This window comes from Echinops telfairi, unplaced genomic scaffold (genome assembly GCF_000313985.2).
Source record: "Echinops telfairi isolate 266 unplaced genomic scaffold, ASM31398v2 ScPeMD7_7457;HRSCAF=8495, whole genome shotgun sequence".
NCBI lineage: Eukaryota > Metazoa > Chordata > Mammalia > Afrosoricida > Tenrecidae > Echinops > Echinops telfairi.
In genome coordinates, this window is record NW_022111357.1 from 18698734 (window position 1) to 18710054 (window position 11321).

General features: G+C 55.2%; 1 protein-coding gene across 1 annotated transcript; it reads left to right on the forward strand.

Annotated features, from left to right (window-relative positions):
• The first annotated feature begins 2569 nt into the window (after window positions 1-2569).
• ZNF683 (zinc finger protein 683) lies at window positions 2570-8849 on the forward strand. Its single transcript, XM_045298927.1, has 4 exons — window positions 2570-2652; window positions 4547-5241; window positions 6557-6685; window positions 8595-8849. Exons 1-4 carry the CDS (start codon window positions 2649-2651, stop codon window positions 8847-8849), a joined length of 1083 nt encoding a protein of 360 aa, XP_045154862.1. The 5' UTR covers window positions 2570-2648.
• The last annotated feature ends 2472 nt before the right edge of the window (window positions 8850-11321 follow it).

An 11321-nucleotide genomic window follows, 5' to 3' on the forward strand; every position in this document is an offset into this window, starting at 1 on the left:
CCATCAATGCCATGCCTCTTGGCCAAGGTGGAGAGTCTGAGATGCCCTAGTGTGGTCCAGGCACTGGGTGGAGTAGGAACCGACTGGGACTATGTCACATTGGGTCAGATTCTGTGGGATTTGCACACACTGGTGTAATATGTGTAGCCGGGGAGGGATGGCCCTTCTTCTGCTCAAAGGAATAATGGGGCCTCAGAAGACTCCTGATGCTCTTTGGGATATCCCTCTTCTGACAGTTTGTTATGCCTAGCATCCATCTTGTTATATCCTTGAATGATCGCTGAGCCTCTCTGCTCCTCAGATTTCTGAGGTGGGCGGCAGAAGGGAATAAAGACATCAGCGATGGAACAATAAGGTGGAAGAGGCTTGCCCTCTTGCTGTGTGGCACACATTCCTTGTCATGTTATCTTGCTCAAACCCTCCTGTGTCATCTGTTCCTGTTCCTGTCTGCAACCATTTCTGCCCTTTCTGTTACCGTCTCTGCCGGCCTGCATCTCACCATATCATCCCGGCCATCATGACGGCCCGTCTTTCTCCCTCCGGCCACATTCTCAGAAGGACCCTCATACCACTAGTCATTGAGTCCTGCTATGTCCCTCTCCTTGTCAGTCAACAGGGCTCTCTGATAACCAGAGATATTTCCCATTCCCTGTACACACACACACACACACATTCCAGCAGGCCCAGGTCACTGCAGCTCCCAGAGCAGCAAGTTCCTCTGCAGAGTTGCCACAGGTAAGTAAAGACTGGGTGGACATGTCTTCTTGGTTAGAGCTGGCAGGGCCCCAAGTTTGCCTACCCACCCCCCTCTTCCTTTCTATTTGTGACAACTTCAAATGTAGCATCTTCCTGTCATCCCTCACACCCACAGGGGCCTCCGTCTTAGGCAGCTGCTGCCAACCTGCCCACCCTTTTTCCTTTCCCAGCCAGAGGGGCTGCTGCAGAATCCGTGAGGACTCCTGGAGGCACTTTGAGAACCTGGTATTTGCTTGCAGACTTGAGCCAGGGTCAAGAGGAGCGAGGAAAGAGGGGCAGGAAGAGGAGCTTTGCAGGGCCGAAGCAATGGAGAGGGCGCTAGGGTGCAAGGAGGGAATCATTGTGGGGTTCAGGAGGAAGGGTGATGGCTGGGGAGGAGTGGGAGGAGGAGGAGATATCTAGGAATATTTGGAGGTTTGCGGTAATCCCTGAGTGGGTGACCTTACATGAAGGAAGGTGAGCGCCTGCCCATGAACAGACAGCTGAGCACTGGGACAGTTTCCTGGTCAGGGAGAAGGCCCATCGGGGACACCTGGGAAGTCTTGGACCTCTTTTTCGGGGCTGAGCCCTGGTGAGGGGGCTGAGCCTGAGGCAGCCTGGGTGTCCGGACTCTGGGGTTCCATTTGGGTGGGTGTGGGGGGCGGAGTTGGTTGGTAGCTTCTCAACTCCCCTGAGCCTTGAAGAAATCGGAAATGCCCCTCAGATTGCAGCACCTTCTTGGAAGTGACTCCCGGGAGGGAGGCTCGTCCTTTCATCCCCCTTGGTTCCCCCGGTGAGTTGCACCGTACCTGGGATTGACTGGGCTCCGGAGGAGCTCCCTTCTGCACCTACCAGGAGGGGGATCGTTGGCTTCTAAACAGGGAAATAGACCCCGGGGAGAAGTGCCTGGTTGGTGGTGGCGCAGTGTGTTCATGAGGGAGGTAGCTCTAGACCCCGGCTCCCCTCCATGCAGGACCTCCACGGGTCGCCTGTGGCTGCCCTCTCCACAGGCAGTGGGAGCACCACGGGGGAGCCACCTCCCAAACTGGTTGTGGCCACAAGCCCAAGCCGCCCCCACCCCCCACCCCACGGGGACACAGAGAACGCCCTGTCCTCCATTAGGGAGTGACCAGGTGAGTGGGGGAGAGGGGTGTCCCTGCCCTAACTTTGAGACCAGACTGCTGGGGGTTGGAGGCAGGTGAGGAGAAAGGGAGGGAGGTTTGAAAGGTGGGTGTCTCTCTGGTCCTAAGCGCCATGACCTCAGGCTCGCCTCTGCCAAACCGGAGACTCTCCCCTGGGCCTCAGGCACCCAGATGCTCCTGTGGGGCTGAAGGGGGGTGGGGGGCGGGGAGGAGCTCAGGACCTTCTTCTGGGGCATACAGTCTTGGAGGAGAATTTTCCCCACATTCACCTGGGTTCCATCCAAACAGTGGGGGATGACCTGAGACACGGTGGGACCAGGCTGGTCAGGGGTGCTGCAGGGACACTGGTGGGAGAGACAGGATGTTCCTTGGGGAGGATAAGAACATCCTCTGAAACTGGGGAAGGGTGACCGATATGGTGCATGTGAGTGGGGACAGGGGGGTGCCGGTGGGGAGGGGGTCCAGTTGGCTTCTCCTCCCCCTTTGAAAATAAAACTAGAGGCATGCAGCCACCCCAGGGACCCAAGAGGGACAGTTGTCAGCCCCCATCCCCTTGTCCCATGCCCTCCAGATCTCCTCTGCCTTCAGGTCACTGTCAGATACAGACACACTGAACTCCGTGGCGTGTCCTGAGCCCACTAGCTGAGCCCCTGCCACTGACACCTCCTAGATCTGCCCTGCTGGCCTGCCCGCGGGCCTGGACCTACCTGTGCACCTGCAACAGGCATCCCCTGGCACAGCCCTGCAGGGCCTCAGAGACAAGTCTTGAGCATGAGTAAGTCAAAGGCCCGGGGCTATGGGTCAGGGTGAGTTGGAAGTGGGAGACTCTGTTAGTTCTGGGCCTGTGACAGCCAGGCCACGGGGGGAGGACCCTCAGAGTCAGTGTAAGGTCAAAGCCTCGGAGATACTTTATTTCTAGATTTTGGCCCGGCTTTCTGGCCTGGGGACAGGGGGCTGTCAACCTGGTAACAACAGGGTTGGCAGGCTTAGACACGGTATGGGGGCTGGTACGATTGTAACTCGCCTGCCTAGGAAGATTGGGTTAGGGGGCTTATTAGATGAGAGTACTGAACTGGAAGCCAGGGAGTTGGGGTGGGAGCCAGGTTCTGCCCTTTCTCGCTCTGTGACCTCGGGGCGTATCACAACTGTTTTCTGAGCCTTAGTTTCTGCATCCAGAAAAGCAGGAGCTCGCCTAGACCCATGTTGGCACTGGCACTGGCACTGGCACTGTTGTTATTTAGTGCCATCGCGTCGCTTCCGACTCAGCGACCCTCCGGACAGCAGAACACAACACTGCCCAGCCCTGTGCCACCCTCACCGTTGTTTGCATGTTTGAGCCCCTTGTTGCCGACACGGTGTCCGCCCAGCTTGCCAAGGGCCTTCCTCTTTTCCGCTGCTCCTCTTCTTCAACAAGCCTGATGGCCCTTTCCAGGGACTGGTCTCTCCTGACACCATGTCCAACAGGTGTGAGATGAAGTCCCTCCGTCCTTGCCTCTAAGGTGCTTGCTGGCTGTACTTCTTCCAAGACAGATTTGCTCATTCTTTTGGCAGTCCTTAATTCAAGTGCATTGATTCATCTTCGGTCACCTTTATCCAATGTCCAACTGTCTCATGCATATGAGCGATGACAAAGACCATGGCTCGGGTCAGACGCACCGTAGTCCTCAGAGTAGCACCCTTGATTGTCAGCTCTTTAAAGAAGTCTTGTGCAGAAGATTTACCCGACGCAATGAGTGATCGGGTCTCTTGGTGGCTGCTTCCATGAGTCGTGATTGTAGATCCAGGCAAGACGAAATCCTTGACGACGTAAATCTTGTCTCCTTTTATCGTGTTGTTGCTTATTGGTCCAGTTGTGAGGAGTTTGGACTTCTTTACATGGAGCTGTAATTCACACTGAAGGCTGCCATCCTTGATCTGTGTTGCAATCCACCCTTTTCTCATGATCTCCCAGGGGCAGGAACCCTGGCCAATGGGACAGCTCAGTCAAGTTGGCTGAATGAAATAGCCTAGGCTCCAGGGAGACCATGTGAGTGGACCTGCTTCTTAGTCTTTGAATATCGGTCACTTGCTTCATATCACTCCTGCTGAGGCAGCTGGCACATTTCAGTCTCCTTGCTAACTCTTCCTCTCCTCCTTACCTACTGAATGTGAGCCTCTTCTTTCCCCTGTTCCAGAACAGTGCTGTTGGAGAGTGATGAAAACGTTCTGAACCTGCTGTGGCCAGTGTTGGACTTAGGGAGCACTTGTGTGAGGCTGGTGCAACTAAAGGACTGAATTTTTTTTAGTTGCATTTCTTTTAATTAAGTTAAACCTCCGTGGTCACATCTAGCGAGGGGGCTACCATTTTGGACCGAGAGGAGCTAAGTCATCTCATCCAGACCCATGGCACCCACATTGATGGCTTCAGCTCAGACCTCTCGCTGATCCCAAACTGAGCCAGCCAGCAGCCCTCTTCCTTCTCCACCTGGATGCCTAAGAGGCGTCTCCGAGGGTTCCTCTCACTGGAAATTGCTGAGCGTCATAGAGATGCTAGTGGGCACTTGCAGGCCAGGAAACTAACGCGCAGAGAAGCGAAGTGTTCTTGTTCAAGCCGAGCTGAGCAGGTTGGATGGGGGGCAGAGCTGAGCCCAGGCTGAGGGGCCTGAGCCCATCTTCCCTGTCCTGCTCAGGGAACCAGCCACTGTGGCCACCCACCAGCTCCACGGAAGCGGAGACAATTGTCGCTGCCCAAAGCCCTTTGAGCAGGGACAAGATGAGAAGCCAGCTGGAAAGATCTGGCGAGGAGTCCCCTCACCAGCCCTCCTCCCCTCACAACAGCCCTTCCCCAGCCCCCTGGCAGAACAGAAGGAACTCCAGCCCCTTGACTTTCTGCCCCTGCCCCACTCCCAACCCCATTTCCAAGGATCTCCCATTCCACCCCCAACACTTCTACTCTGCATACCCACTGCTTCTGTCTCCACCCTATCTGTTCCCCGGTGGGGCCCTCCCTTTTGTCCAATACCCCTACCTCTTCATGCTGCCCGGAGGCACCCCCTGCTCCACGGTGGCTGTGTCCAGATTGCTGATGACTACCAATGAGTCTGGCCACCCCCCCCAGGGGAAGACCCTGCTTCCCCAGCCAGGGACCTTCCACACCTCTGGCCAAGCCCAGCTCTCCCCGGCCTGTAACCCGGGTCCTGGAACTGCCCAGATTGGTTCCCCAGGCCTGGAGAATGCTAGCATGGAGGCTCCTGCTACGTGGACTCCGCCGGGCTCCAGGGTGGGCAGCGCAACCCTGCCCTACCCACTGAAGAAACAGGACGGCAAGCTGCTGTACCAGTGCCATGTATGCAGCAAAAACTTTGGACAGCTCTCCAACCTCAAGGTACGTCTCCTGGGCATGGCGGCTCCCCGCAGCACCCCCCAGGGACCCCGTCACCCCCCTCCCAGTCCTGCTCCTAGGATCAGGGACTCAAGAGCTGGAAAAAACTCCTGGTTGGTAGCCTCTCGGGCTGTGTGACCTTGAGTGGGTCCTTTGGCCCCTCTGGGCTCCCGTCTCCCCATGGGTGGAGAGGTCCCATGTAATAAGATGGCCACAAAGTGTCCTCTCCACCCGAGAAAGCTATCTATGAGATTATTTCATCTAAGTTAAAAATGGGGAAACTGAGGACCTGACTGGGAAGGGCTTGGCCAAGGTCACTTTGATGTAAGGGTGGAGTTAGGTCTTGACGGCAATCGCTCCTGTTTAATGTAAAGCTTTTTCCTCACCGCCATCTTTTCAAGATTCACAGCTGACCTTCCTGACTGAAGGTCAGATGGGGGGAAAGGGTGAGTCTAGATCACAAACGAGGGGCCCTGTTGGTATAGAGGTTAGAGCTGGGCTGCAATCCGCAAGGTCAACTCTTCGAAACCACCAGCTGCTCAGCAGGAGAAAATGGGCTTTCTCGTCCTGTCAAGGGTGGCTGTCTCAGAAACTCACAGGGGCAGCTCTCCCCTGTCCTATCGGGTCACTGTGAGCGGCATCGCCTCGATGGCAGTGAGCGAGGTCACAAACAGGCCCAGCCACCTTTCCAAGCGGGATCCCACAGATCAGGGCTGGTGCTGTGGACGTCGTTGTCCGCATCTCCCAGCAGAGGGCGAACGTGGGCACTATTGCTGGGTTCACGGTGCCGAGGCAGGACCAGCAGAGCCCTTTCAGCAACTGCAGTTAGGAAACCTTAGGGTTATTGGGAGACTTCCCTCTACTGGATCCTCTTGGCGTCTTAAACCTTGACAAGCTTCAGACCACCTAGAAAGGTAGCCAACATGCAAATCCCTGAGTCCCACCCTGAAATTTGGATTCGGCAGGTCTGGGGTGGGGCCTGGGAACCTGTGTTTCTTGACAGCTCACAGATGATCACAGAAGCAGATGCTTGTGGAGGGCGCTCGGCTCCAGGGCGAACTGCCCGGGCAGGCTGTGTGGCCGAGGGGTGGGCGCTGCCCCCTGGCTTTGCCCATGGCTATTCCCTCCCCCTCCAGGGCAGAGGAAGAGGGGGTGCCCTGAGGGACAGGAAGAGGCCCTGAATGGAGAGACAGAGGGGAGAGGGGCTGGAAAGCTTCAGTGACCAAAAGCAGGGCTGGGAGGGCGTGGGTAGAGGTTCTAAGGAGATCCTAGCCCTGTGGGCAGCAGCACCACCACCCCTCCCCCGACTCCTGCTCAGGTCCACCTGCGTGTGCACAGCGGCGAGCGGCCGTTTCAGTGTGACCAGTGCAAGAAGACCTTTACCCAGCTGGCCCACCTGCAGAAGCACCACCTGGTACACACAGGGGAGCAGCCCCACGAGTGCCCGGTGAGGCCTACTGTCCCCCACTCCGTGTCTCCCCGTCCCCACCCTCACCCCAGCTGGTGAGGTGTTCTCCGCCTGTCCCCTGGCCTTCCTTCCCAGTTCGCCTGAGCAAGTGGAAGCAGGAAGGGAGGACTTGGGGGAGAGGCATATATGTCTGTCTGTCCAGGGGAGTGAGGGGAGTGCTCGACACCCACTGTCTCTTTCCCAGAGTTTCTGGAAGGGTTAGTGCCATCGTGTGTGCTAAGTTCCAAGTGGGAAGCCCACGGACCCTTAGTCTCACCACTCCCCTGGGGGCCAGGGGTTCTTTCCCCATGTTACACACAGGGGCCGAAAGCAAGGCAGACAGTGCCGTGGCCACAAGTCTGGGCTGCAGAGTCAAGCTGCATGGGTTCAAATCCTAGCATGGCCTCCAGCGTGTTGTGTGACCTTGGGTCGGTGGCCTCACGCCTCTGAACCATTGCTTGCTTTTTTTTTATTTTAAGTATGCATTTTCTTCTTTATTTTCGCTACCTTTGAAAAAAATGTGATGCCCCATTTTCTGTTTTTTCTAGATATGATTAAACAAAGCAATGCACAGCACAATCCCCGTGCTCTTATATGTCAAGCAACACTTAGGCCTGCAAAGATCACTATAGAGAAATATTTATTAAAATGCACCATTTCCCTATGTTATTCAGAGATCTTGATCTGACTACTATTATGAGCTGATATTTGTGAACGATAATGACTTGTTTTTCTTTTTTTAAAAATCATTTTATTAGGGGCTCATACAACTCTTATCACAATCCATACATACAGCAATTGTGTAAAGCGTATTTGTACATTCATTGCTCTCATCATTCTCAAAACATTTCCTCTCCACTTAAGCCCCCGGCATCAGGTCCTCATTTTTCCCCTCCCTCCCCACTTCCCCCTCCCTCAGGAGCCCTTGATAATTTATAAATTGTTATTTTGTCATATCTTGCCCTGTCCGACGTCTTCCTTCACCCACTTTTCGGTTGTCCGTTCCCCAGGGAGGAGGTCACATATAGTTCTTTGTAATCGGTTCCCTCTTCCCTACCCACTCTCCCTCTACCCTCCCTGTTTCGCCACTCACACTACTGGTCCTGTAGGGATCATCTGCCCTGGGTTCCCTGTATTTTCAGTTCCTATCTGTACCAGTGTACATCCTCTGGTCTAGCCAGACTTGCAAGGTAGAATTCGTGTCATGATAGTGGGGGCGGGGAGGAAACATTTAGTAACTAGAGGAAAGTTGTATTTTTCATCGTTGTTACATTGCACCCTGACTGGCTCGTCTCCTCCCCGAGACCCCTCTGCAAGGGGATCTCCAGTGGCCTACTAATGGGCTTTGGGTCTCCGCTCCACACTCCCCCATCATTCACTATGGTAAGATTTTTTGTTCTGATGATGCCTTACACCTGATCCCTTCGACACCTCGTGGTTGCATAGGCTGGTGTGCTGAGCCATTGCTTTCTTACTGTCACACCGGGATTGTGCTAATACTTAGTCACAAGGTCCTAAGGTAGACTCCATGGAACCATAGATGGATACTGAGTCAAGAAGTGTTCCGCATGGGACAACACCCCATTAATTATGGGCATAATGTTTATCGTGTTCAGGGAGGCAGCGGCCCGCGAACTTGATGATCTCATTCAATTTACCATCGTTGTGAGGGCAGGCATTCATAGGCACACGCTATCAATAAGGAGAACAGGGCTGGGAGAGCTGTCACCACACAAAGTCACACAGGATGTCAGAGAACTAGGATACTACACCGCGTTTGGCAGGCTCCAGGGAGCCAGACACTGTGGGCCCTGGGGAGACATCATTGGGGGAAACCCACAATGGGGGGCGGGGCGTCGATTTGGAGCCCGAGGAGGGCCCCGATGACGCCTCTGCCCTTTCTCATCAGCTGTGCCACAAGCGCTTCAGAAGCTCCAGCAACCTCAAGACCCACCTGCGCCTGCACCAGGATGCCCCGCCCTTCCAGTGCAGCCGCTGCCCGAGTCGCTTAGCTCAGCACGTTCACCTGAAGCTGCCCTGCCGCCGGCACGCCCCCGCAGCTCTGCAGCCTCCGCACCGGCCTTGCTGGCTGGCCAAGTCGGAGCACTCCAGAGAAAAGTGGGCAGGGACAAGCCAGCACGCCAGGGATAGCCAGGACGGCTAGAACAGCGGTGCCAGGACTGCTCTGGGTGGGGGACTGGGGCTGCGCAGTGAAAGGATTTCCCCCTGATGAGTTGAACACACTGTGTATTTGCCAAATGCCCTGCAACCCCTGGGAACAGGTCAGGGATGCAGCCAGGAGGAGCTCTTGTTGCCCGTGGTTAGGTGAGTGCCTGCAGCCAGCTAAGTCAAGGTGGGCTCTGCATCCGACCACCTGAGCCAGGTCACTGATGACCAATCTTGCTCGCCAGGCAGACTGTGCTGCCAAGTGGCACAGGCTTGCAGCCTTTGCGCATTTAGCAGGCCTGTCGCTTTGTACCATGTCCTGGTAAAAATGACCTGCGCATACCTCAGTGGCATTACAGCTTGCTAACTTCTGTAATAAACCCTTATGGCATGAATGTTGTCTGTGGGTTCCTGTGTAGTCTTCATGATGGAGACCAGAAGTCAGAAAGGCAAAATCAAAAACTCAAACTCACGGACATCCTGCTGATTCTAACTCCAAGCGACCTGACAGGACAGGGTAGAACTGCTTCTGTGAGTTTCCAAGACTCGTGGGAGTCAAAAAGCCCGCCTTTCTCCCACGGAGCTGCTGGTGGTTTTGAACTGCTGACCTTTCGGATCACAGGCCAATGCATAACCACAACACCACCTGGGCTCCAGAAAGGTGCACCAGTAGACACTAACTAAGGCAGAGCAATCGGAAAAGAAGGAGCCACAAGGATGCCAGAGTCCACTCTGAATGCAGACACCTGGTTTCACCCTGGGTGCCTGGGTAAGTCACCCCCCACCCCCGCCCCCCACCCCCGCCCAGTGTGAAAACAGTGCAGAGCTCAGGTAAGGTGGAAAGCTGAGGACATGGGGTCCTCCTGGTCACCTTGCTCTCTGAAGTGTCAGGGCATCGCTTCGATGGACAATTTGCTCTCCATCCGCACCCTGCCCCACTCATGAGTGCAGAGGTAGCGTTAGGTGCGGAGGGCAGGGCCTGGAGCTAGAGGTCCAGTTCACCGTGCTGGCTGCTGGCTGGCCTCAGATTCTCCTTGGACTGAGGGCTCTCTTCCAGAGCTGTCCTCTGAAGGCTCCTGTTAGTCCAGGTGTCCTCATGTAATCCAAAGGGAGCTGCAGGAAGAGCATGGCTGCGGATGGTGGGGGTGGGGGGGAGCCCTACTGACTACCTGATCCCCACAGTGACCTCTCCCATGCCAGCTACATTTTCCCCAGCAGACAGGATCCCTCGATGTGCATCAGGTCATGCCCTCACCCAGAGCAACCCTGCCCTGCTAGTGATGCTCGTTGCCCACGTTCACAATGGAAGTTCTTCCTTGGTCACTTGGATTTGGACTGAGCTCTGATCTCCCTCCACAGGTGCGCCCACCTCAGTGGGCCCCTCTGATTCTCTTTCCTCCAAGTCCTCTCCCTTCCCGAGCTCGTCACTGGGTGCTACTTGGGGGCTTCTGGTCTCTCCCGTCCGTCTGCCCCTCACTTTCTGCCCCAACATCACCAGGGTTCTTCCACTGCAACCACCACTGTGCGCCGGACAGCATGGCAGAAGAAATCATGATGCCCTGGCGAGGCAACATGGTGATTCCCATATTTAACAGAAAGCAGGTTCCAGGAAGCTGAGCAACTTGCCCGAGTTGACAGACATGCCTGAGCTGTGATTCATACACAGGTATGTCCCTTCCAAGAATCCAGCTTGCCCCACATCTCCCGGTGCCTATGTACGGAATACATGGTACAGTAAAGAAACGTCATCCCTTCTCCAGAGGGCAGGGCAAGGCCTTTGCTGCAGGAGTGTGTGCGGCCCTGAGTAGGATGGGAGAAGAATGCATGGCCCCTAAGAAAGGAGCCTGGCGGGTGCTGGGAGCAGTATGCAGGTCGGAGAAGCTGGGAGGCAGCAGTGGGTGGGCGGAGAGGAGGATGGGCAGGCAGGAAAGTTCAGGAAGAGCTTTGCCTTCACTTGTGAAATTTGGCCCAAGAGAGAGGTGGTAAACAAACCAGACTGCTGTTTTAGGAAGGTCACAGAGGGTAAATCTGGGGGGGGGACAAGATTGCCTCAAGGGAGGGAACCCACTTAGAGGCTGTCCCCAGAGCTTAAGTGTGAAGTCTTAAGTCTTGGGGCAGTACGCACTGGAATGAACTAGGGGCTGGGCTGGGGAGTGGTCAGCAGGTCTCAGAGCCAATTGGACATGGGGGTGGAAAGATGACGCAGAGGCTTCATTGACTTGAATGCGAGGGAGGATGACGGGTTTCGTTCACAGAGCCCAGGAAGAGAAACTGAATTCAGGGAAGGTGGTGAGTGCATCGTCAAGTCTAAGGGGCTTAAAGGGGGAGTGTCCTACAGGCAGCTGGAATGTGCTCTAGACTTAGGAGAAAGAACAGGGATTCTGAAGCAAGCTTAGTCCTTGGAAATGGTCTGTTATGAGGAAAAACCAAAAAAAAGAAATGTGGTTTAGACACCAATAAACAAGACTTT